The 27,616-nt window shown below is 34.4% G+C and overlaps 5 protein-coding genes across 5 annotated transcripts; 3 read left to right on the top strand and 2 right to left on the bottom strand.

The window, feature by feature from the left end:
• Nucleotides 1–1,545: 1,545 nt before the first annotated feature.
• On the bottom strand, nucleotides 1,546–11,539 carry LOC149478643 (uncharacterized). The gene is made up of 12 exons (XM_089708663.1): nucleotides 11,226–11,539; nucleotides 10,630–10,793; nucleotides 10,194–10,274; nucleotides 9,328–9,491; nucleotides 8,823–8,998; nucleotides 6,470–6,569; nucleotides 5,964–6,124; nucleotides 5,212–5,333; nucleotides 4,635–4,764; nucleotides 4,179–4,305; nucleotides 3,698–3,810; nucleotides 1,546–3,204 (listed from the first exon to the last, which is right to left on the bottom strand). The coding sequence occupies exons 1-12, from the start codon at nucleotides 11,412–11,414 to the stop codon at nucleotides 3,082–3,084; spliced, it is 1,650 nt and encodes a 549-aa protein (XP_089564789.1). The 5' UTR covers nucleotides 11,415–11,539; the 3' UTR covers nucleotides 1,546–3,081.
• Nucleotides 11,540–11,676: 137 nt separating this feature from the next.
• On the bottom strand, nucleotides 11,677–17,527 carry LOC149478642 (uncharacterized). The gene is made up of 12 exons (XM_089708698.1): nucleotides 17,375–17,527; nucleotides 17,026–17,189; nucleotides 16,698–16,778; nucleotides 16,299–16,462; nucleotides 15,862–16,034; nucleotides 15,516–15,615; nucleotides 15,058–15,218; nucleotides 13,622–13,743; nucleotides 13,079–13,208; nucleotides 12,363–12,489; nucleotides 11,931–12,064; nucleotides 11,677–11,799 (listed from the first exon to the last, which is right to left on the bottom strand). Exons 1-12 carry the CDS (start codon nucleotides 17,516–17,518, stop codon nucleotides 11,677–11,679), a joined length of 1,623 nt encoding a protein of 540 aa, XP_089564824.1. The 5' UTR covers nucleotides 17,519–17,527.
• Nucleotides 17,528–17,891: 364 nt separating this feature from the next.
• On the top strand, nucleotides 17,892–22,142 carry LOC149478640 (bolA-like protein 2). Its single transcript, XM_089708694.1, has 3 exons — nucleotides 17,892–18,084; nucleotides 20,961–21,055; nucleotides 22,031–22,142. Exons 1-3 carry the CDS (start codon nucleotides 18,022–18,024, stop codon nucleotides 22,116–22,118), a joined length of 246 nt encoding a protein of 81 aa, XP_089564820.1. The 5' UTR covers nucleotides 17,892–18,021; the 3' UTR covers nucleotides 22,119–22,142.
• Nucleotides 18,091–19,852, top strand: gny (ALG6 alpha-1,3-glucosyltransferase garnysstan). Its single transcript, XM_089708665.1, has one exon. It carries the CDS (start codon nucleotides 18,199–18,201, stop codon nucleotides 19,801–19,803), a length of 1,605 nt encoding a protein of 534 aa, XP_089564791.1. The 5' UTR covers nucleotides 18,091–18,198; the 3' UTR covers nucleotides 19,804–19,852.
• A 15-nt stretch (nucleotides 22,143–22,157) lies between the features above and the next one.
• Mvk (Mevalonate kinase) lies at nucleotides 22,158–26,822 on the top strand. Its single transcript, XM_089708667.1, has 7 exons — nucleotides 22,158–22,297; nucleotides 23,346–23,826; nucleotides 24,320–24,549; nucleotides 24,862–24,927; nucleotides 25,396–25,523; nucleotides 25,965–26,114; nucleotides 26,585–26,822. Exons 1-6 carry the CDS (start codon nucleotides 22,172–22,174, stop codon nucleotides 26,095–26,097), a joined length of 1,164 nt encoding a protein of 387 aa, XP_089564793.1. The 5' UTR covers nucleotides 22,158–22,171; the 3' UTR covers nucleotides 26,098–26,114; nucleotides 26,585–26,822.
• Nucleotides 26,823–27,616: the final 794 nt, after the last annotated feature.

Here is a 27,616-nt window from a genome sequence, read left to right as displayed (position 1 = left end):
CCATATTAGCTTCCCCAAGATGCTGGCTTGCAACCCAGGTACTGAGCCCCCCCGCCACGACAAGGCTTGGAACGATGAGGGGGGGGATGCTCCGCTCCTAGCGGTTTTAGCCACAGAGCAAGTAATATAGTAGTTTTAGCGTGATGATATTATAATATAGCCTATAACTTTCCTCGATGAATGAGATTCCAACACAATAAATTAATTATTCTTCAAATCGGATACGTTGTTCCTGAGATTAGCGTATTCAACCAAACAAAGTAACAAACACTCTTCAGAATTATAATATTAGTATAGATACCTAACTCAAGAACGACAGAATGGTTGTTTATTTTTGCTTTGTTGGTTTTTGTCTCAGCTTGGATTAGAATAACTGTAAATAAATTAACGAAAAAGATTCTAGCCGGTGCACGAAGCTACCAGCTCCCAGCGTATCAATTTGTATAGTAGACTACTAGCTGTAGTTCATTTCTTAAAATGAAACTAGAAAGTACCGTATTATCATAGTATATTTTATAAAGAGAGCAAGTAAGTTATCTTCGAACAATGGTACATCGCACCGTCTGTATGTACGCGGAGCACTTGGCCACGCCCCCTGTAGGTAATTTACGCAAACTTGACGCACGCACACAGCGCCGCTCGGTTCCTTCTCATGGACCGTTGTCGTTAAGGGCGCGCCGTTGCTGTGAGCGGTCGGTGTGTGTTTATACAATTATTAAAAATATCAACGTGACAAGTGATAACCCTGCGCCTCGCTAGTTTAGGTAACATGCCGGGGTAAACGCCGGGAGACGGCCTACATAATCTCTTTATAGTTACTATGGTATTATTCTATCGTATAAATTTTATCAAAAAAGTAGTTACGTTTTCAGTGTTGGTCAGAGGCAAGTCAGGGGTTAGATATAATGTATCTATTGGTCCGGGAGCCAGCAGCAGATTTTATGACCAAGTTCCTCTCAAGCGGTAATTAGTAAAATGCATCAAAGTATAGTATTATGAAGCCTCGTGAACGTCAGCTGGAGCTCGGTTGGGGGGAAGAGCGGTTGTAGCCTCCCGTATCAGCTGACGGTTTTTCCACCAAGATACAGCCAGCTGACATATATATTTATCCACAGTTACATATAAGCTATCATCAGGTAAATTTTTGTTTGAGAGGAAATAACGGAAAATAATTTTTTCTTTAAATTTAACTTTCATGTTCGAGACACCAGCTGACGTATAATACACCATGTTGTAACCAGCTGACTATTTTTTTTCGTTGAGATATTGGGTTAGCTACAATTTGACAAATTTTTAGCTGAGAGGAAATGAATGAACGAATGTATTTTTTTTCCTATGTGCGTGGGAGGCTACAACCGCTCACCCCCCCAACCGAGCGCCAGCTGACGTTCACGAGGCTTTATAATACTATACTCTCATGCGTCTGACGAATTATCTCTTGAGAGGAAATAGTTAACCAAATTTGCACCTGGCTCCCTAACCAATAGGTATTAAATAAAGTATTAGTAATCTATATGTCAAAAAAGTGTTAAAATAAAACAACAATTGAATATTCATAACAAGCATATATTTCCGAATAAATTTATAAAAACAAAATAGAAGTAACAAAAATGTCAGTTAACTCATGTTTAACTCAAAATAATAACTTTAACACAACGTAAATTTAATTTTAATTATATACACAAATCTAAATAACATAAGAAACTATTATACCTTATTCTAAATAAAGTCATATTTAGTGGCTACCAAGTTTTTATTCATCACTACATAGTATAAAACAAAGTCGCTTTCTCTGTCACTATGTCCCTTTGTATGCTTAAATCTTTAAAACTACGCAACAGATTTTGATGCGGTTTTTTTTAATAGATATAATGATTCTCGACGAAGGTTTTAGTATGTAATTTATTAGGTTTTAGTCAAAGCGGGCTAAGCTGCAAGCGGAAAGCTAGTATAAAATAATTTAGTCAATAATATATTAATTTACGTGTTGAAACTAAAGAGTATTGAAAAGTGTATCTTAATAAGCAGTGAAGGAATGTTTCAAACTCTTTACCTATCTTTTTTTACGACTTGCTGGTAAAGTAACTGACCTATTTGACACTTGTTCTATTTTTATGCAATATTGTATTCTGGTCATTCTAACTGATAGATAAACTAATCAGAACATGTCCAGAAGTTATAGCACTGGCTTCTTGTAAATTCCTTTATTACATAACTATTCAAAAAGATAAATTTCATGTACTTAAAACTATAATAGACTATAATATTAACCAGATTCTTGTTTATTTCCGTCATAATACCTATATATTAAAAAATAAATCTTTTTAATTAATATAACCTAAAAAAAACTACATTGACATTTTGAGAATGTAACACTTTTTTATGTCAATCTTATATACAACAAACACAAAAATAATGCACCAAAAGGTCAACAAACTGCAAATTACAAACCTTTGTTACTATATACTATATATTCTGGCAAATAAATTTTTCATTTCATTTCATTACCTATTTTGAACCTTAAATCTATATTTACTTATTCTATTCCTCTATCGAAATACAGCTTATACAAAAATAAAAAATGTAAGCGTGTACTAGAGTACACACGTAAGAAGTGAAACTTCTTTATGACCTTAAAAATGTCACTCTAAATTTCAATGTTACACTAAATTTTTGTCCAACCCCGATAAAGAAGTTTCACTTCAAAAATGTGTGCGTGTACTAGTGTACACACGTAAGGAGTGAAACTTATTTATGACCTTATTATTCAAAAAATAATTTACTATATGCAACTTTACAGAAATACGTCGAATCACGCGTGGTAGGGATAAGAAAAAGATGGCGCGTAACGGAAAAATGTCACGCGTAACGAAAAAATGTTACACTACATTTTTTTCCAACCCCGATAAAGAAGTTTCACTTCAAAAACTATTGAATTGTGTATTATGAAATGAAACAATATCCTTGAGAACATAAAAAGCTAAGTTCTTTTAAGACTTGAGAGGAACAAAGTAAGTAATTAATAATTATTATGAATATATTTGTTCGTAGTTACATAAACAATAAATATAGGTAATAAGTTTAACTAGAACAACTTAATTTCAATCCATAAGACCAGCTCGGCGGTTGAGAGGAATAACCAAGTTTTTCTGCTTCTTCGTTCGCTTCAAAGGGTTTTTTGAACACTTCCAATAGATGGCGCACCTGCGATGAGAAAATTTATTAAAATATCTGCCATAAGCAATATCAAATACTAGCTTCCGCCCGCGGCTTCGTCCGCGTGGTGTTTTGATAAAAGGTAGCCTATGTTCTTTCTCAGGGTCTAAAGATTGTCTGTGCCAAATTTCATCAAAATCGGTTGAGAGGTTTAAGCGGGAAAGCGTAACAGACACACAGAGTTACTTTTGCATTTATAATATTAAGTAGAGATAAGCAATCTATACTAATGTTTTAAACGTAAAAATTTGTGAGTTTGTATGCTAGTATCTCTTTAACGTAAAATCAATGAACACAACCTAAAGAAATACTTTCTTTTGCCCTCGGTTTTGGCCACGAAAGAAACAGCTGGTATGGCAATAAATAGGGAAAAATATATTTACAAGAAGGAAATAGGAAATATCTTAAACCCAACTAATAACTTTCTACAGGCATTTTTTTTTTTTGTTAAATAAATATTGTTTTGTATATGTATTTATACCTTTTTAAAATCATTTTTCTCAGCGTCAGCAATGGCGTCTTGTAGTATCCAATTTCTCGGCACATACAGGGGGTTCACTTTAAGCATTCGCTCTTTACGTATCTCGTCACTTACTAAAAGTATAAGGAATTAATATTAATTTAAAATTTTTAGGAATTTAAATTAGATTTTCAAGTGTGTTTTTTTGGAAAACTAGAAAATTAGTGCGACCTTATTTTTATCTTTATTTCATAATTCATTTAAATTCATTTATTTACGTAGCACATACATAATAATATGTCCTCAAATAATTTTTTGTGTAGATAAAAAAAGTAATTTTTTTGTGTATCTACACACAAAAAATTAAAAAATTACTTTTCGTCTGCTTTTTTCTTTGGAAATCAATCTCATCTATGCTCTTTGGGAATTTAATATGGTTTTATGTAATGTTCTGGAATGATTATGTATTTATTCTTTGAAAAAAGTTTTACAGTATAATTACCATTTTCAGCGTCAATCCGTTCTCTGTATCTCTTTACCCACTCGTCCCATCCCTTCCCTTTGCACAATTTAATCAAGGACCAGTGATTTTTTAATATTTCTTCATCACACAGCTGATCTAAATTTATCTGGAGAAAATATCTTAATATAATATTTGTCTTAGGGCCGATTTTTCAATGCTTGGATAAAACTTATCCGTTCAATAAAGTATTACACGATAATATTAAAATGTCACGTAAACTGTCAAATACGGGCAATTAGAATACGTTTTTAAAATGGTAGTTTTATACATTATTCGACGAATAAGTTTTAACCTTGGTTTTAACCAAGGATTGAAAAATCAGGCCTTAGTAAGACAAATCTTTGTAAGAAGCAGACAGTACAGACTTCAACATTATTAATTAAATTATTCCGCGCGGACAAACCCATGGTCAAAAACTAGTTCTAAATTACTTACTTCAGCCAACTGTCGGAAGGTAGCTGTAAAATCCGCCATAGTGCTTTGCATCATACTTAATAAATCTTTTACTAGTTTTTCGTCGCCATCTTCGAAAGTTTCAAGACCAAGTTTTAGGTTGAATGTATTTCTGGAATTATTAAATTGAATAATTGATGATTAAATATTTGTGTGATGAGTGTATGAATGATTTTTATTTATTTATTTAATGATAAGAAATGTTTTAGAGTAAAATCAAATTATTTTTTTTAAATATGTACTTAAAATCAGCGCTGTTCAAGTGTTAAAGCCCGACAACATGGCTGAGTCTGACCCGATTGCCATGTAAACTATTGTATATATTTTTTTAGTAATATATGTACTTAGGTATTAAGTGTGTGTAACATGTGGCAATAAATATTTTTTCTTTCTTTCTTTCAAAATAAACTTTTTTAAAATAAATAGAGTAACTAAGGCATTTTATGAGATTTAGTTTCTAAAAAAAAATACTTCAGACAAATTCACTGACCTATAAGTCACACAAAATTATGTAAGAAATTTGTTAAAATATAATTTATAAGTAAGTGTACATATTTACCTAATTTTATCTTCGACATATTCATCCAACGTCGCCTGTATTGCCCGTATTTTCGCTATCTGCTCCACTTTTAGTATAAGCACCAACGCTTCGGCGAACTTATCTAAATTCCATAGTAAAATCTGAAATAAAGAATCGTTTATTATTAAATTATTATAAAACTTCATTTGTGCAATTACAAAAATATTCTAAAACTACCTTCACCCGTGGTACGTTTTCTCTCCATAAGAACCATCCTCAGTACTTTACGGATAATTATGAAATCGGTTCAGCCGTTCTCGAGTTTTGCGCTTAGCAACACATTTGATTCATTTCACCTCTGCATTCAGATTTTATTTATTTTGGTGTACCAGCCTGCTTAAGTCATAAAATGGACCTTAAAGCGAAGGTAATAAGTAAGATTTTGCGTTAACATTTGTTACATTCAACTGGAAATTTACAAACTCAATTGAGGATACTTTTAAGTTTAATTTTAAAATTGTCTATTGTCCCTCATTGATCGAAGGAAAACTTAAAATGAAATTCTTGTTGCTTTCAATAATCGAAAAAAAATGTTGTGTGGTTTTATGAAACCACGGTAAAAGTGAAACTGTTCGAACGGTTCCGAACACTGCTTTGTGTAGCGCATGTCGCGTGACGGTCGGCTGCCGAGTAGGTATACCTACTCGGCAGCCGCGATACACGCGACATGCGCTACACAGACCAAACCGTTTGAGACGATGTAATAAAAGTTTCACTTTAAAAAAAATTACCTCAGGCTGCATCTTATAAGCATATCGTCCCATATCATCGGAAGAATTTGGCACATAGTGATCATAATAGTGGTCTATGAAACCATACGGTCCGTAGTCTATGGTCAAGCCAAGAAGGCTTATGTTATCTGTATTCAATACACCGTGCGTAAATCCTATACCTGTAATTAAAAATAATTATAAAATTAGATAGAGAGATAGTGTAAAAGAGTAGATATTTTTATTATTAAAGTTAAGAACTGATTATTTTATTCAACCGCATTTTCAAAATAAATTTTCTTTGTACATACTGTCATTCCCTTTTTTATTCCTTTGGGAATTTATCAAAATCCTTTCCTATTGGATAGATAACAGAGAGTAAGAAATAATTTTAATGAAATGCAAAAACTACACATTCTTTACTACAAAACAATAATTTATTCAGGTGTTTTTGTCTATCTAATTAAGCTATAACATTCATTATTATTTGCAATATTTAAAATTAATTATTAACAAGTAATTCATACCTTGCCATGTTGCTACCATGTCCAAATTTCGATGAGCAACTTCTGAATATAATTTGACATATCTATCCTCATCATCAAGGCTTATTTCGGGGAAGTAATGCTGAAAGTTAAAAATATTTTTTTGTACAAAATATTTAAAACCACATAATAAATTATTAAACAGCTTATTATCATAACACGCGATTATAACATAGAATCTTAGATCATTAAGTAATGGATAACACACGCAGGCGTTTCCCCTTTTGCCGAGGTATAAGATTATTCGAATCGAAAAATCTTATGCTTTCATAAAAACTACTTGCGTAATCGATTACGAACACTCTGCGTATTCGTAAAACATCGAAAGGACGTCTGCGAGTGCTCCGCTAAAAATGCCGTTTTGCACTGTCAAGTCTTGCAGAAGCAATTCAAACATGTCGAATATTAAAAAAGATGGAATAACCTTTCATTTGTGTATATTTTTTTATTTTTTTAACGTACATTTCTAATTAAATGCAATTTCTAATAATCGTCGATGTATCATTTAGCGATATGATCAAGACAAATAATCGAGTCATGTGTGTACTCGATCATTGATGCGGCCTCACGAGACTATCATGGAAAGAAAATATACAAATTTAATCTTTATGAACTAAACGATAAAGTTGAATTTAGAACGCGATATTGAACCGCACTCCCCACGAGACTATAAAGTGATGTAGCGAGACTATCTTGAAGAGAAAATATACAAATTTAATCTTTATGAACTAAGCGATAAAGTTGAATTTAGAACGCGATATTGAACCGCACTCCCCACGAGACTATAAAGTGATGTAGCGAGACTATCTTGAAGAGAAATTCAAATTTAATCTTTATGAACTTAGTGATAGAGTTGAATTTAAAAACTCGTCGCTTAAAAGGTCGTTAATTTTTACGACTTTCTTAGTGACGGACTGCTTTTAACTTGAACGTCGATAAAAAAATATTTTTCTAAGTATAATTTGAAATGAGATGAGAATTAATCTTTATTATATTAAAATTTTACACAACTGCATAAAAAGGAGTATAATGTTTATTTTGTAAGTCTTGTATATATTTATTAAAATTTACGCTCGGTTACTTTTAATGGTACGGAACCCTTCGTGCGCGAGTCCGACTCGCATTTAGCCGTTTTTTTTGTAATGTTAATCTTGTAACCTTTCTATTATGTAATCTATACTAATATTATAAAGCTGAAGAGTTTGTTTGTTTGAACGCGCTATTCTCGGGAACTACTGGTCCGATTTGAAAAATTATTTCAGTGTTAGATAGCCCATTTATCGAGGAAGGTATATATCATCACGCTACGACCAACAGGAGTGGAGCCACGGGGGTGAAACCGCGCGGAGCAGCTACTTTATTTATATGTATGTACGAATATTGCGTATATTTCAGATTTACAAAAAATCCTGCTTTAAGGCTAAGGTGGATTGAATGCTGTGGGAGAAAATCAGAATGGACACCTCGGTACAGAAATAATAAAAATTTCTGGACCGATATTTATTTTATTGAATATAATATGTGATGTGTTGAATAAATACATATTCAAATACAAATAAAATGGCGTTTTATTGTTTTTTCGTATGCATATAATAATGATGAAAACGTTACAAATGACCTGTGTAGTATTTTTTATGAATATAATATTAATGTTATTTCTAATTTCAACAAAATTATTATTTTTGTAATATCGATATGGTTACATCCCTTTAGAGCGATTGTATTATTACGTATATGTATAGAGATTTTTCTGTGTAATCGATGTATGTGTGCAAAAACATGCTAGTCTGTCCATTTTGTAATAGTTTGAGTTTGTAAAGACACAAATTATTTTTGTGAATGTGTGATTGTGTTTCAAAGTGTGAGTTACCCTCCCCGCACCAAAACCGGCAGAAAGTTTAGTTAGAACATTTGCCAGCGTGCTCCATCCATTACTTAATGATCTAAGCATAGAATACACTCTACCATAGACAATATAGCCTAACACTATAGACAACACTCCCTAACACCATAGATTAGATAATTTACACCCTAAAACCATAGACTACAGTCTACCTTAATAATAAAATCAGCCAATTTTGCCGCCAATTCAGGCTCGCGTCTCTTATACAGCATCTCGAAGGAGACGATCCTGTACCACGCGGGCGACAGTCGCACGACTATCGCAGCTCTTTCTTGTCTAGCCATGCCGCTGTACGTTATATAACCCATAGACAACACACACTTATACCATAGACACAATCTAACAGCATAGACAACGCACCTTACCATAGATAACAGACCCTAACATAAACAACACATCCTACCATAAACAACACATCGTACCATAGCCTACCTTAATAATAAAATCTGCCAATTTTGCCGCCAATTCAGGCTCGCGTCTCTTATACAATATCTCGAAGGAGCCGATCCTGTACCACGCGGGCGACAGTCGCACGACTATTGCAGCTCGTTCCTGTCTAGCCATGCCGCTGTACGTTTTGTCGCGCCACACTTTGTGGTCGTCGCTCACTGGAAATAATTGTAAATTAAATGTAGATATAGGATAAATATAATTTTTTTTTTACAGTAGGCATATTCACTTTACAAACAGTCTCTAATAACTCAGGCCCCGGAACCACAGACACAATAGAAAATCTATTGTGTCTGGGACCGATCGGGCCTGGCCGGGATGTATAACAAATACTTAACGTTAAAATAACAAAAAAGCCAACTCAACCTATGTATGTTACATGCAAAATTAAATCTTATTACCAAGCCAACTAAAACGAAATTTTAATGTATTACTAAATTACACCTTATTGCGACAACAAAAAGTTCAAATTCCAAAACCGCCTTACCTACCAGCGCACCAGCCCTCGTAGTCGGTATCCCCAAGTAGTAACACGCTTCGCTCGCGATCATTTCGCGAATCGACGACCGTAATACCGCTCGTCCATCGCCGAAGCGGGAGTATGGCGTCTCGCCGGAACCTTTGAGCTGGGGTTGCCAGGTTTCACCCTTGCTGTTTAAAAGGTTGCCATGTAGAAAAGTGGAAATTAAAATGCGTGTGGTTTTTATGAAGTGAAAGGTAATATAAACAGTGAAAATCGAATATTTTTCATTTTAACAGAATTAAAAAAAAAAAATAATTCACATAGATAATATATAATATTATACTAGCTTACTGCCCGCGGCTTCGCCCGCTTTGTCTAAAACCTAATAAAATATATACTAAAACCTTCCTCTTGAATCGCTTTATCTACTAAAAAAAACCGCATCAAAATCCATTGCGTAGTTAAAGATTTAAGCATACAAAGGGACATAGGGACAGAAATGCGACTTTGTTTTATATTATGTAATGATAATGATGATGATACTTACAACATTTAAATCTGTTTATTTAAAAATGAAATTCAATTGATCTGTTACTGACAGTAAATAACATATTATCATCAAAATTGTGTTTAATAATTGATGCATATAAACTGTTAGCTATTTATTTAGTACTAGCGGTCCGCCCCGGCTACGCCCGTGGTACATATTTCGCAATAAAAGGTAGCCTATGTTCTTTCTCAGGGTCTAAAGATTATCTGTGCCAAATTTCATCAAAATCGGTCCAGTAGTTTATGCGTGAAAACCATACATACATACATACATACATACATACATACACACAAACCTTTCCTCTTTATAATATTAGTATAGATTTATCAATTATACAGACCTGTTCACATATTCTCCCAAAATATGTGCTCTACCATCACCAAGTTGATCTGCCCAATATCCAAATTGATAACCCCCATACCTTAAATTCAGAAATGAATCAATATAATTTAAATTACATATTTACAAAATAAATGAAGTCAATGATGAAAATCACAATAATTATAATCGAGAAGAAAATTGTATCCTCACAACAGTATTTTTTTATGAACTATTACTTATATACTTATATATATTTTAGATATATCAATGAATTACATAATAAAGTGTAGAATTTAATATATATAATTTTCAACGCCATGCCCTGTCAGAGCTATAGACGGGCAGGAATCACTTCATACAAAAAGTATACAATAACGTTTGATTGCTCCACCGACGAGGCACGGCCTGGTCGCAACACGGTATAGGGTAAACTATCCTTAAGTATCCGTACTCACCTATGAGACACGCTCAGTCCACCTTCAGGCAGATATTTGCCGCTCACAAAATGTACAAACTCCTCACTTTCAGACACTTTAGGGTCTAAATCTAGGACATCTGTAAGTGCGTCTTCAGACACACACACTAAATGTAGCTTGCCTGTTAATGGTTCTGTAGGTACCTAGAGTATATAATATGAATAATGATGATAAAAGGAATCACATGTTAATAAAATTAATGTCTATGTGTAAAAGGATGTATATACCTGCTATGACTCGAGATATTATTAATAGTAATAAATGGGAATTTAAAAACTACCAAATACAGCTATACTTTCTGTTTATCAGAGAGCAAAATAAAGTAAATAGAACTTTATAATACTAGATAGAACTCAGACGCTTTCTTAGTTGCATTTTTTTGTCACTTATTTACGTTATAAGAAAGATGAATTACACAAGACAATTTATATCATCGTTATCGTTCAAATAATCATTAGTCACCGTGCACGAAATTTCAAAACAAAATATTTGCATAGCATATTATCGCATGAATTTGAATTGCGCCACAATATTGGTTTTTAATTTTAATCGTATAAAACACAAGAAAATCTTACCTTTGAGAAAATGGCATGATTTACGGCCACTGGTACATTATACTCAGGATTCTCATTAATTGGAAGTTCAGCGTAGCTTGGAGGACTTTTAAATTTAAAGTCCTTAAAATCGTTTATTAATTTAGTGCCTAACATCATTTCCCTTGGGTTATGTAGTAAGGCATGGAAAGTACTAAAGCCGCGCTTCATATATTTGAATAAACTTGATATGATATAACTTTTAAATGTCCTGAACACTGAATAATTTTAAATTAATAATACTAAGCAGCCTGCAGGTAGAAATTTTCTGAATTCTGCACAGTTTAGTATGACAGTGACAAATGACAACTGACATTGACTATTTGAAATTGCTATTATAGAAATAAGTTAGTAAAGGTTGCGTTCAAAAAATTAAATAAAAAATTGGATAATAAAACCAATAAGAATAATTTAAAGGTTTTTAATTATAAAATTAACTGGAGCAACTTATTTTCAAAGCATAAGCCCATTGTGGTGGTTGCGCTGAAAATCCTTGCGCCTCTGCCTCTGACTGAACTTCGTAAGGGTTTTTCAAAACTTCCATGAGAAATCGGACCTTTAAAAAATAAAATTTCTATCTAACGATTTAAAAAATGAACAATTCCCTACATACATGACGTTTCTTCGAATATTGTTTAAAATAATATTACGAGAACATTACCTATTAAAAAAATAATTATGTTATACCTTCCCAAAATCATCCCTCTCTGCGTCAAAAATAGCTTCGTGCAACATCCAATTTCTTGGTACGTACACAGGGTTTACGCTAAGCATGCGTCGACGGCGCTCATCTTCGAACATACCTACTGAACTTGCGTCCACTGTAAAAAAAACTAACCATGAATTATTGAGAATATGATTGCTCTATTTTGTAATTAACTAGCTTTTCGCCCACAATGTACAAAACCTTATAAATTATGTACTTAAACCTTCCTCTTGAATCTCTCTATCTATTAAAAAAAACCGCATAGAAATCCGTTGTGTAGTTTAAAGACCTAAGCAATAAGCATACTGTATACATGTTACAGACATTAGGACAGACGCAGAAAGCGACTTTGCTTTATACTATGTACATAGTACAGTTAAATCTGAAGATATTATTTAGCACATTATAATAACCTGCTTCTTTCTCCAATCGTTCTCGATACTGATCCAGCCAACATCCCCAATAGGAGTGCATAGACAAGCGCTTGAGCGACCATTTCTCTTCCAATTTTACCTCATTTACCATCTCATTGGGCTCCAGCTAAACATTTACATGGAAATTATCTATCCTTGTCAAACCAAAGGTATTGCTGGTTGTTAAATCATCATCATCAGCCCACATACGTTCCCACTGAGACACGGGCCTCCTATGAGAGTACAGGCCACAATCCTGAATCCACCACGCTAGCCAAGTGCGGTCTGGTAGATGTCACATGTCGACGAACATAACGACGTGATGTTATTATAAATGAGATTTTAATTTTATTGATTACTAGCTTTCCACCCGCGGCATCGCCCGCGCACTCAAAGAAAAACCCGCATAGTTCCCGTTCCCGTGGGATTTCTGGGATAAAACCTAGCCTATGTCCCGGGGTAAAAAGTAGCCTATGTCCTTTCTCGGGTATCAAAACATCTCTATACCAAATTTCATGCAAATTGGTTCAGTAGTTAAGGCGTGATTGACTAACAGACAGACAGACAGAGTAACTTTCGCATTTATAATATTAGTATGGATTACAGGTGCATCATTTAAACAACATCTATCTGCTATCATAAAAGCTAATTCTGCAGTCAAACACTCTTCAATTTTATGACCCTATCCGAAACCTACTGTAAAGTATTCAACTAACTTCAGCCAATTGTCGGAAGGTTGCTGTGAAGTCAGCTCCAGTCTGCTGCATCATATCCAACAGTTTCTCAATCAGTTGCTCATCTCCCCACCTCTCTTCACGCAGACCAACTTTCATGAGAAACGTTTCTCTATAAATAATTATAGACATAAGACTGTATTACGATTTTTTTCCCGTAAGAAGTATATTACTGCATCGCAAAACCGCCCGAGACGCACACACTACAGTCAAAAAAAAAGACGTGTGGCACTCGGGGACTGCCGCGGTAAAAGCTATTGCATAGCATGCCTTCAAGCCACACCTCCGTGCCCGTCGGAGTGGGGAGCGTGAGGTTTCTTCGTTACGGAATTTCTGGATTCGGTCCCCGCGTTCAAGGCCCGCGATAGAAGCTATGCAATAGCTTAAAACTTTTCCCAGTTTTAAAAACAGTCAGGGGAAAAAACGGTCAGTGCAGCCGCTTCCGGTTATAATCCGCGGTTAAGCCCAGTTTATTTTCTATACAGATTTAAAATAACCTCTACTAAAGATTTAAAGAATACCCACAGTATTTTGTTTTTGCAATACGTATCCAAAGTCTTCAATATATGCGTCATGTGAACTTGCTGGGATGGAGACAAGAGAGGTTTGATGGCGTTTGCAAGTTGACCGACATTCCACACCACAACCTGCAACTTGCAAGTAGGTAATACATTATTTTCCCCTCAGAGCAATAAACCTATTTTCCCGCCAATTTTAACGTTTGACAACTCGGTCTTGTCTAGTAATCCTTGCAATGTTTAGTCATTTAAAGATAGCTTCCTATAAAAAAGGAAGAAACATTCGTTACTTATGTAACGCAATATAAAATTTCAAAGTTACTTCAAATAATAAGAAATAATATTATGTTCTCTGCAGTCAAGTTTCGCTTACGAACGTGATAGCACGTTAGATTGTCAACGGAATTAATATCTTCACGAACGGATTTTACTATCTACCTAGTGTGAGTAAATCTTATAATATTATACAGCTATATTATCATTCAATATTGATTTTGAAAAATTGAATTGAATTTTGAATCACTATTATTCAAATACAAGCGAAAGTTTATTTATTTGTGCTACTTTCTCCGATCGACAGGCATTTTTTATGGACAGTGTACTATGACCAAAGTCTCATAATAATTATAATCACAGATAATAATATATAATTTTTATCTTCTATTAACTGTCCCGGAAAATGTTGATCTACCTTACTCTTATCACTTGGAGGGGATGAAAAATATTATATTTTGTCCGATTCTCAGATCTACTCCATATTATTACTAATTGCTCTGTGATCTACTCGTTAAGCACAAAAAATTTCGTGAGAATCGCCCAAGCCGTTTCGTAGGTTTGATCGTTTGTATTTTAGCGAACATAAAATTATTGTTTTACGTCAAGAAACGTGACATTACTTACTACGTAAAAGACAATTTTATGTGTTAAATACGTAATTAAATATTTAATTGTGCGTATTTTTCTTGAACTGTAGATTGTTTTTTACGATACCGATAATGATAAAATTATACTGATCTTAGGATAGTTATTTAGCACGCGATATCATTTGCTTAGTTTTTTTTCAACTAACATAAAACAATCGTCAAGAGGATAATAATTAATTTTAATCGTTCAAGTCTTGTATAGCTGTACCTAGTAGTTTCAACTACTTAAACAAAATATTATTTATTTATGATGTAAAGTCACTATTATAAATTATAATAATAATTATCCGTTTTTTTTTCAAACGTAGGTTTGCTAATCGTATCGTAACTCAGATAATCTTCGGTAAGGTCTTAAATTTTACCAATCAGCAAAACAGTTTCAATACCAACACGGTCGGTTCTACTGCATATTATATTCTTTCGAATTATTTCGGAGCTACAAATACAACAGAGAAATTCAAAGACAATAGACACACCTCTTGGGTTATGCACAGGGTTATGAATAAAAAATAAAACATACATCCGGTTGCTTGGACAGTGAGTATCTTGCTTCCCCATCAGAGGAATTGGCAACAAAACCACCGTCGTACGAGTCCACGAAGCCAAACGGTCCGTAGTCCATCGTCAGCCCTAGGAGACTCATGTTATCTGTGTTTAACAGTCCGTGTGTGAATCCTAAACCTATAATGTATTCAAATGAAAGGTATATGAAGAAATTACAATTTAATTAATTGTAATCGTAATCTAAAGTAAATGTAGGGTTCGATATGATTCCAAAAGCCCCTAAAAAACCACTAGTGGAAGTTCAAAATCAACCATAATAAAACGTGTAAAAAAGACCGTGTGTACCACACACACGTGTCAGAAGCGAAACTTCTCTGGCAAGATTCAAATATAGCAAAATGCTACACAAGAGTATTCATAGACAGCCATGTACGTCACCTTCTCCGACCAATAAAAAAGTACTTCTCATCTTACCTTGCCATTTCGCAACCAAATCAAGTGTCTTGTGTGCAATTTCAGAGAACAATCTTATGAATCTATTTTCATCCGTTAGCTGTATGTCGGGGTAATATTCCTGAAAGAAACATTATAAAATAGATACCATTTAAATCGAGCAAACAATACGCTACGAGCTAGAGTTCCTTCTTGTAATAACAAGAAGGAACTCTAGCTCGTAGCCTAAGCCTATAGCCTAAGATAGATTTTTTAATGTTAAATTAAATAGATTAAAATTAAAAAGAACAGTATATTGCGCCCAATCAATAGTTGACTATACGTACGACAATAGTACTTACTTACTTACTTACGTTATGACTCTTACCTTGATCACAAAATCGGCCAGCTGTTTCAAGGTGGGCAATTCTCCATTCCTAGATAGAATTTCGAAAGAACCAAAACGGAACCAACTGGGTGACAAACGTAATAACACCGCCGCTTTTTCGCGACGAGGCGTATTCGTGTAAAACACGTCTCGAATAATTGTCTCGTCACTCACTAAAAATAATTTAAATTTTTCATTATTGATCTTCCAACTTTTGACCGCCCTCTTTGTTACAGTGGTTAACGCGTGGAGACAAAGAAAAAAATGTCTCTGTCTGGCAGGAGACAGAAGGCTAGTTACATTTTGACCAGTGTGTGATCCTTATTTATAACAAATCAAGCCATCATCATCACATGTGTTAAATGGTAACCACCACTTAAGCTACACTAGTAGTATAGAATTAGAAACAATAAGACCTAGTTAAAAGGATGTATTACCAACTAAAGCAGCTGATCGTACAGTGGGTATACCAAGATGGTGGCACGCTTCTGATGCGATCATTTCTCGTATACACGACCGTAACACAGCTCGGCCGTCATAAACACGAGAATATGGAGTTTGACCAGACCCCTTTAATTGTACCTGCCAACGTTGTCCCGCTCTGTACAGTGAGAAAAATTGAATAAAATACATATTATTCATAGATTTTGTATTAACTTTTGTTAAAGTAAATCATAAAATGAAGGGATTAGGTATTTTTAACGTAATTTTTTGGTAAGACTTTATAAAATAAGTCAAGTAAGGTGGATAAACACGCAATTTTAAACTAAAGTATGGCGATTTACGAGTGGGATAAAATAGATTAATTATGGACAGATGTGAAAGTTTCATATTACCTATTGACATATTCACCCAAGATATTAGCTCTTCCGTCACCTAACTGGCCAACCCACAATCCATACTGATGGCCACCGTATCTGAAATTATGTTATGTAAATAGGTTTTTTTTATGTCAAACATAATATTCAACATATTGTTTATTTATAGGTTTATTTGGATGAATTTTGATGATGCTGATGAGGTCAGTAGTTTTAGGTACAGGATCAAATAGGTTCGTGCGAGAAGTAATAATAATGCGTAGATCTCTTAAAAATATATAACCCAGGAAGGAAAAAAAGACAAATAGAATTTTCTCAGACTTTTGAAAATACAGCCATAGGTTACCTATGTGCGACTGGTAAAGCACCATAGGGCAATTTCTTGCCGGCGACAAATTCAACGAATTCCTCACGAGTCGTTATTTCAATGTCCATATCTAGAATATTGTTCAATGCATCCTCAGACACACAAACGAGGCGCACGTTTCGTTCCAATGGGCGTGGGGTCACCTGTAATTTATTATGGAGAGCTTTTAAATACAGATAAATTTTTTACAGAAATATTACGGTCTATTTCTGGCTTGCTATAATATGTTAGGTACAAGCTTATTACAAGTTATTGTATAGGAAGTTTACTAAATGAGTTACATTGCAGGTTTGTGTAGTAGGTAATAATTATTATTATTTATATCTACCTCGGAATAAACTACGTTTCTGATATTAGCTACAACTTGATCATGGTTCTCATCGATAGGCAATAAAATGTATTTTGGATACTGACTAAATCTCCAGTCGGTTAAATTTTTTAAAAGTTTCGTAGATTCACCCTCCATTTTCATTGTGATTATTCAGATCCACGATGGATTTGTGGTATTGAAAATTAAAATTATTATAATAAATTAAAACTAATGACGTATTCTATCTAAAAATAATGACTTATGATGATGATGTGTTGATGAGATGTTCAGAGATGAATGAATTGCATTGTTTAATAATTTACATAATAATATGTATGTAGGTACATCATAGTTTTTATATGTATATAGAAAATAAATTACGCTGAAACAAAATATTATGCTTAATTTACCATTTATCTATATAAAAGCAATAATATACTTAGATAGTCTAAAAGTACATATTTGCAGCTTTACCATATCGCGATCGCACCCCTAAGCGACGGAAATAATCGCGTTTGACGCTTGACATTGACAGTGACAGCTGCAAAACAAAAAAAAATTACATAACCTAAATCTTGGCCACATCTTGTTTTCAAGTAAAACTAGGTTAGATATACCGTTATAATTTATGAATTATTCTCAACCTACCAGTTTCTCGTTTGAATATGGTGTACACGGTAGAATATATTAAAGAAAAGTTAACAAAGGAGCTGGACGCGGTTCATGTTGTAAGTACGAACTGTCAAAATATCGTATACACGTCTGCATTTAATAGGTTGTTTTGTCGCTTTAAATAATGTTAAAACCATTGAATATTAAGTTAGAACAATAGAGAAATCGCCATGAGTAAACGCGCAGATCCGGATAAGTTTACAGTAACGAAAGACGCGTTGTTTCCCGGTTTATTTTTCGCACTTTTGATACGATGGTGCGTTGCGGCTTATCCGTATTCCGGATACAAAAAGCCTCCGATGTATGGTGATTACGAGGCGCAGCGTCACTGGCAAGAAATAACAGTGCAAACAGCCGTGATAAATTGGTATAGAAATACGACGCACAATGATCTTCAGTATTGGGGGTTAGACTATCCCCCCTTAACGGCGTATCACAGTTTTATAATGGGATTGATTGCTGACTGGATTGATCCAGAATCTGTACGACTATTCGCATCGAGAGGCTACGAAAGCGACGGCCATAAAACCTTCATGAGATGGACTGTATTCTTGAGTGATTTATATTTTTATGTCACAGCAGTGTTGTGTCTCTGCATAGATGCGGAGAGAATCAAGCCAAAGGAAGACAAGAATGTGTTTAAAAGAGCTGATATATCTACTATACTATTTCTATTGTACCCCGGCATAATACTTATTGATCACGGACATTTTCAATACAATTGTATTTCTTTGGGTTTATTTTTGTGGGCGACATTCTTCATTATAGCTATAGAAAATGATACTTTAGCGACAATATTCTTTGTGTTAGCTCTCAACTACAAGCAAATGGAATTGTACCATGCTTTTCCGTTTTTCTTTTATTTATTAAGAAAATGTTTTATGGGCGTGCCAAACAGGAGTTGGAAGCTGCATATTCTAAGTAGATTTAATAAACTGGCTATAGCTGTTATATCATGCTTCATAATTATATGGTGTCCGTTCATAACATCCTGGGATAACATGCTTCCGGTCATCCAAAGACTGTTTCCATTCAAAAGGGGAGTATTTGAGGACAAAGTATCTAATTTCTGGTGTACAGTCAATGTGTTCATAAAACTAAAGAATGTGTATACCAACGATGAAATGGTTAAAATGTGTTTCTTAACTACACTAATGGCATCAATGCCGTCGTGTTTAGATCTATTTTTTAGGATAAACCGTAAGAAGTTTGTTTTATCACTTATCAATGTGTCGTTAGCTTTCTTTCTATTTTCCTTTCAAGTACATGAAAAGACAATTCTGCTTGCGGCAATTCCTGTCGCCTTGCATCTACCAAATGATCCGTTTATGTGCTTTTGGTTCCTATTAGTGTCAACTTTTAGTATGCTGCCTTTGTTACTGAAGGATCAACTATTAATACCGTTCATTGCAACAGCCCTTATATACATTTCATTTTACAGTATAGCTTTGAAACTGGCCAAACCAAACTCATGGTTCCTATCGTTTGTAAATGCGAGTTGTGTGTATAAAATTGCCAATCCGAACACCAAGTATAATTCTGTTTTACTAAAATTATTTACGACATTATTATTCTTATCGTTACAAGGCATGTTTTGGCTGTTATTGGGTGCATTATTTGTTAAACCACCGGAACGATATCCAGATTTATTTCCGTTGCTAATATCGATGTTTTCGTGTTTCCACTTTATATTTTTCTTTGTATACTTCATGCATCAGCAAATCTCGTTGCCAACTGATCTGCCAATCAAATTGAAGCCAAAGAAAAATAATTAGTTATTTAGTGTAGTGTCAAACATTCCAAAATAAACGTTTCTGGAGTAGACATGGTTATTTTATTCTCATTATACCTTTAAATTAATAACATACTTTAGCTTGTTGCTCTTTAACATATTAAGGTATGTATATCTTAGCTATTTTTATTATTAACTGTGCGGTAAGAGAGCGTTTTATGTTTATTAATTATGAAAAGTTATTGACAGAATTCATTTTAACGAACACCTTTGACAACCTGATATATCCCGAGAACGAGATGTCTGCTCATCAGTCATCCCATATTTAGTTGCAATAGGTACATATTACCTCAAACCTCAAAAAATAGGAGACAAAATTTTCAATATGCGATTTTTTAATAATGCGACTATAAACTGAGATGTAACCATCTTTCAAGTTAGATCAAACTGCACACGAGATGCAAATGAAATTTCAAATTGGTTCAGTAGTTTAGGAGACCATCGCGGACAAACAGCGTGACAAGTAATTTATAAATAAATATATAAAGATATTTACATTTATGAATAATTACTTACTTCCGAGGGCCGAGTGATAGTTTTTGAAGTGACACCACTTTAGGATTTCAAGGTCGCGTACGTCATGTTAAATACCGTGAGGTCATGTAGTAAGGCGACGATTTTGGTATCTTTGAATCTTGCCAAAGAAGTCACTTATGACACGTGTGCTCTTTTTACACGCTTTATATTAGCTTCACCTGTATGTTTGTTTGTTTGTAACCGACTTCTTTGGGCGCGATTTTGACCCACTTTAAACGGCCAGATTTCGTTCAAACTTTGTAGATTTATTGAGGACCGATGACAATACACTAACTTGATAAAATTATTCCATTTTTTAGTTCGGTTTCTATAAAAAGCGTGTTTTTTAGTTTTTTTAAACTATTATTATTATTTATATAAAAAAAGACGTGTGGCACTCGAGGACTGCCGCGGTAAAGCTATTGCATGCTATGCCTTCAAGCCACACCTCCGCGCCCGTCGGAGTGGGGAGCGTGAGGTTTTTCGTTACTATTTTCTGGATTCGGTCCCCGCGCTCAAGGCCCGCGATAGAAGCTATGCAATAGCTTAAAAATATTTTTTAATTATAACATAATTGGTAATGGAAAACTACCAATTAATAATATGATATCTGTTTGCTTGCAGGAAGTCGTCGATGAAAGTGACGGCTGCGGGGCTAAGTTCTCCGTCGTGATCGTGTCTGATAAGTTCCAGGGGAAACCGCTGTTGGCGCGGCATAGGTGAATCCTACTCACTACTAATATTATAAATGCGATAGTTTGTGAGGATGGATGTTTGTTACTCTTTCACGCAAATATTACAGAACCGATTACAATGAAATTTGGTGTGTAGGAAGCTGAAGACAGAAGACCCAAAATAAGACATAGGCTACTTTTTTTTAAAACGTGGGCGAAGCCACGAGCGAAAATCTAGTCTTATCTACATATTTTTATCACGCTTAAAATAATACATTAAGTATAGAATAGAAAACACTTCATTGTACAATGAACACAAAAATAACATTTACAGATAGGTAACTTAAATGTACAATTTGGCGGCCTTATCGCTTCAAAGCGATTTCTTCCAGGCAACCTTGCTATATTTCTAACACACTTTTATTAGCTTCATCTGTACGTTTTTATGTAACTCACTCCTTTTGTATGTAAAACTACGGGGCACAGCTGTATAGTATAAATCGTATAAGTCGTATAAAACGCAGACAATGCTCCTGTAGTAGTCACAAGAATAAAATTGCGTGACAACGTAAATACAATATAAAAAACGTTATAGAGCTATAAAATCATGCAAAACGCAAATTTTTTAATGATTTTGTTCAAACACGTTAGTATAGTCGTGCAAAAATTGTAAATATTAAACCGGCTACTCACGTACCTGCCGCAGGGGCAATATTGGAACAATCTCGGTTGTACGGAGGTTGGAGCAATTTCAGCTGTTCCCTAAATTGCCCCTGCTTGCCAATACACAAATACAAAAATCTTTATTGTTACTTAAACATTTTGTAGATAATACAATGCACTAATCTCCACTCTCACACATAACAATAATTAAGGAACCAATTAAGTCCAATTCTAATATTGCCTCTGCTGCAGGTAAGTGAGTAGCCTCTTTTACAAAATCATTTCATTCCAAAAATAGAACAACATTGCAGAATTTAAAAACGAATGAAGAATAAAAATTTAAAATTCAAATTTCAGGCTCGTCAATTCAGTTTTAGAAGAGGAGTTGAAGACAATACACGCGTTCAGTCAGAAAACGCTCACAGTGGAACAATGGAAGAAGTGATTTAATATATGTAAATTGTAACGATCTGCTGTTTTATTGTCCCGTAGTTAGATATGGATCGGTATTGTGTTAGATTATCTGCGCCCGGAAAGGTTATATTGCACGGGGAACATTCTGTGGTGTTCGGAAAAACGGCTATCGCTGTAAGTTTGGGGCTGCGTACGTCGATTCGTGTGCAGGTAATGTTTTTATTTAATGGGTAATAGGTAAATGGTGAAGGTTGAACCCAAAAAAAAAACTGTAAATTATTCATAATCATTTCATTTTACAAATAGCAAATTATTGCAGAATTTAAATGCATAATTAAGAAAAACATAAAACATTATTTATTTGTTAAATCAAAAGAAACAAAAAAAAGACCGTGCGTGCCGAGCACACGTGTCAGAAGTGAAACTTCTTTGGTAATTCAAGTAAACCAAGATCGTCGCCTTATTCCATGACGTGACGGTATTGCCATGACTTTGTAATTTTATTCTCAACGAAAGAAAGAAGTTTTACTTCACAAAACATGGTAAAAGTCCGATAGGGAAAGGAAAATTGCAGTGTGCGACGTGCGTATCTTTTTTATAATTTGTAGCTATGAAGTTGATCATCAATTAAATATTATCTTTTTTTAGTTTATCTTATCACGTTTCAGTGTATTACCGAAACTAATTGCTCTAATTTCGAGAATTTCAACAATTTTATGCTGTGTGTGTGTCCTACTTGACACAACGCGGTCTATCGAGAGTAGAACACACCCACAATACTATGTTCTATAATAATTTATCGGGGTTGGAAAAAAATTTAGTGTAACATTTTTTCGTTACGCGTGACATTTTTTCGTTACGCGTGACATTTTTCCGTTACGCGCCATCTTTTTCTTATCCCTACCACGCGTGATTCGACGTATTTCTGTAAAGTTGCATATAGTCAATTAGTTTTTGAAAATTAAGGTCATAAAGAAGTTTCACTTCTTACGTGTGTACACTAATACACGCACACATTTTTTATCTAAGCATCATCAATTGAAGTACGTGCTAGGTCAGAGTTGAAGCGTAATTAATTTCTAAAAACAGAAGTTAAATTAATATGTTGAGCTGTACAAGATGTATATTATGTAAAAAATTCCTTACAAATGTAAAACATGTTTGAACAGTAATAATATCAATAGATTTACGATTACATATTTTTACGACATGCTTCAACATATAAATAATATTTTTCAATATAAAAAAAATATTTCAGGAAGTATCAGAACCAGTACTTAAAGTTAATCTACCAGCCGTTGGATTAAACAGTACCATTCCACTAGAACTGATTAACAAAGAATTATTAAAACAAACAACATTCCACATCGAAGCCCCAGAGACGCTCGCACACGAAGAGCATCTAGCCAAAACTGAAAAATTCGTCACATACATTTCAAATTTCGAACAGTTGACAAACGTCAAACAGAACGCGTTACGCGGCTTGTTCTATGTTGTCTTTGGTATTTTTGGCGGGAACGTGTTTGAAAATGGAATGGAGATAACTATCGTCTCTGATTTGACGATAGGCGCTGGGACCGGTAGTTCGGCGTCTTATGCAGTATGCTTGACTGGCGCTTTATTGCAATTGGCTAAACTGAAGAAGGGGATAAAGGTTGACCAATTGAGTTTGGATGATAGGAAACTGATATCTAAATGGGCGTTTAATTGTGAAAGGATTACGCATGGAACTCCTTCAGGTAGGTTTTAAAGGTGTTTAGTAGGTAATTCATTAGTTATTCATCTCATAAAACTGCGATATATGTAGAATAGATAGTAGTATATTATCAACAGAATTGAACAAGTTACTATATGACTATTTGCCTCATCTGATTGACCTTTTCACATAGTCAAAATTCTGGAAAAATATTTGAACTTTTATTAAAAAAATCCTCATTAACGCTGTTCACTTGTTTCTGTATCTGTAATTTAATTATACCCACATTTCACAACAAAATACCAAACCAATACCAAATGGTGAAGGAATCGTGAGGAAACCGACATGTCGAAGAATCAAAAGTTCGACCATATGTGACATCCACCAACTCGCACTTGGCCAGCGTGGTGGATCATGGCCGTACAGGCCAATACCTCATAAGAGGCTCCCCAGCAGTGGGGACGTATAAGAGATGATAATGACATTTCACAAGTTAAATTTTCTTCTTTTATTCTTATGCTAATCAAATTTTCCAGGCATAGACAACACGACAGCTACCTTCGGCTCCCTAGTGTCGTTCCGTAAAGGCCACGAGCCGGATCTTCTAGATATAAAACTAGATTTACGCATATTACTTGTCTATTCATGCGTTAGTAGAGAAACCAAGGCATTAGCGGCCAATGTAAGGTCGCTGATGCAGAGGAACCAGCAAGCGGTGGATTGTGTTATGGACGCTATTGATCATATCGCGAAACGTGCTTTGGAGGTAAAGCATTCACATATTTGATTTTTTTTATTTTTAAAATTAAAATGACGTTAAGGCGCCAGCTCAATAAAACGATGCCTAAAGAGTGTAGACGGAGGATCCCACCAATCTAATTTCGCCTATTGTTTTTGATAGGAAAATTTAAATAATTTTTGTATGGAAGCAGCAATATTTCGTGCTTAATTGAAAATCAATTGCATTTAAAATTTAATATGAAACGAGTGTATAATTATTGACAAAACAAAATTCAATGTTGCCATAAATGCAATGTGGACGAAATTCACCTACTTAAAATGTTATTCTTTTTTACAGATTCTACAAAACCTCTCGTCTAGTGATCACAATGGTGACATTGATGAACAATACCAACATTTAGCGGTAAGTTTAACACCATAATATTTATGTTATACTGTATGCGGGTATTTTGATATTTGTCTTTATTAATTCCCAACCAAATAGGAATTACTATTTTTTTTTATAACTTAATGATAATATTCCATCATCATCATATTAATGTTACCACTTCATAGAAGGAAGGTTTGGCACTTGCTATGAGTTAATACACACGTCTTTAACATATGAATTAAAAATCGAATTTGTCTAACGGTTGTTGGCGATTCATTTATATGTTATATGTAAAAAGACGTGTGGCACTCGGGGACTGCCGCGGTAAAGCTATTGCATGCTATGCCTTCAAGCCACACCTCCGCGCCCGTCGGAGTGGGGAGCGTGAGGTTTTTTCGTTACGGAATTTCTGGATTCGGTCCCCGCGCTCAAGGCCCGCGATAGAAGCTATGCAATAGCTTAATATTATGTACATGAAAAAATATACAAACTAAATTCCAGGAGCTATGGAACATGAACCACTGTCTGCTCGCTTCGCTCGGCGTGTCGCACCCCGCACTGGAGAGTATTCGCGCGAGTGCACTGGCGCGCGGACTGGCCTGCAAGCTGACTGGCGCGGGTGGTGGGGGGTATGTTATTACTAGCTTTCTGATATTATGTTACTAGCTATAATAGCGTTTATTTATTAGAAAGAATTAAAGTTTATTCAGTACCACAGTACAAAAGAATTAAACACAAAAAACATGTTGTGTGGTTTTATGAAACCACGGTAAAAGTGAAACTTAGGCACAAAATTATCGTATTTGTACGATAATTATCGTACGGTTCGACCGTCACGCGACATGTGCTACACAGACCAAAAAGTTTGAGACGATGTAATAAAAGTTTCACTTTAAAAATACTCTAATAAGAAATACAATAATTAATTAGTTTACAAAAAGTAATAAACTTTAGCCCAGACATACATACAGACATACAGATAAAATTTTAAAAACTGTATTCTTTGCTTTGATATCGATTGAATATCACGCCCCAAGTAACCATTTTATTATATGTATATTTTGTTACAGATATGTAATAGTTTTAATACCACCATCGACAAAGCAGAGTGTAGTGGAGGAATTAAGCCAAGAGTTGTCTTCCAAAGGATTTGTGGTCACAGACACCAAGCTTGGAGGGCCTGGAGTCACTTTGGACTCCTGATTGGTGGAACCTCATAGGTATAGTTCTCTTAGTTAAATTTTGAATTTATAATAATAAAAATGAAGGGATCTATTTTGATTGAGACGGTACAAATTTGCCGTCCCCTTTTTTCATTTTAACTTTTTTTATATTAATTTAAATTCTTAAAAAAAATAATTTCGTCTAATTTTAACGTTTTATTTTGCATAGACAGCACTGCATAGAAAGTTCTTATAAAAAGAAATATTATTATTACGAAAAAAGGTTGAATTTATGGGTGCTTTTTAATACCTAAAGTCGCCCCTTGTCGACGTGAACTGTATAAAAATGCATGATTTCATATCTTGAGATATTTATGCAACATGGCAATTCAAAACATTCTTGCCGTCTAGGAACTACTTAGCTGTTTTGAGAACGGTCTAATATCTATATAAATATAATCGAGAATATTTTTTAGCCTGTTATGTTATTTCTTATTAAATGGACTAATGTATTTTTTTTGTTTCAGGGCATATCATGACAGGAGTGGCTTCAATTAAATTATTGAAAATTAGTTTAAAGAAGTAGTGAACGGGTTCCAACGAGTATTATATCTCTGTAGTTATTAGTTTTATGTAAAATAAATAAAACATTGGATAATTCTATTACATATGTTTTACCTAGTATTACATAACTACGCACATTCCCGCTATAAAACAAAAATGTAATCAACTTGTAATCAATATGTAATAAATTATTGGATTGGTTCATGTTTTGTTTCATTTATTTAAAATATTTTCCTTTTAAAATTAAGTATACCCTACTAGCGACCAGCCCTGGCTTCGCACGGGTGGAATGCTGATATAAGCCGCGACAATAAAGAAACGAATCTAAAGGCCTTCCCAGACGACGACACTTATTGTGCGATCGAGTCTGCGGCACACAAAAAGTCTGAATGGCGCGCAAAAAGTCGGTCGCGGATTTTTCACAGACTCAACGCACACGACGCACATCTTCAAACATTTTGTCGGCAGATCTGTAGAGACGTAGACGCTATGGAAATCGTGCAGAGATCGCGAAGTATTATTTTGTACATGAAGTACAGAAAAAGAAGAAATAGAGAATTTTGGGTACATCCTATACTTTCGGAAAGATTACTGAAGGGACAGTTCCATACTAAACATTCAATTCTGAAATAACATCCGGCATTTTTTTTCAAATTTATTAAATGTCTGTTATTTTTTGTCGTAAAAAGTAATTGACAAAAAAAGATATTGTGGGATAGACATGGAGTATTCTGTACACTTACAATACTTAGTATATTATTTTGAAAAATCTCGTAGGGTTCAGCCTGCATTGCAATGTTACCTACATGCTGCTGAAAAAATGTTTACGACACATTACGACATGAGAAACCTCAAAGGTAACAGTATTTCTCCACTATTTTATGGATGCTATCATACATATAAGCCTTCCTCTTCAATCACTCTATCTATTTAAAAAAACGCATCAAAATCCGTTGCGTAATTTTAAAGATTTATGCATATCTTAATATCTTAAT

The sequence above is a fragment of the Colias philodice genome, chromosome 21, assembly GCF_061535455.1.
Source record: "Colias philodice isolate Cphi_HAF_F1 chromosome 21, ilColPhil1 Martin Lab GWU primary, whole genome shotgun sequence".
Taxonomy (NCBI): Eukaryota; Metazoa; Arthropoda; class Insecta; order Lepidoptera; family Pieridae; genus Colias; species Colias philodice.
This window is presented reverse-complemented; position numbering and strand designations above follow the sequence as displayed.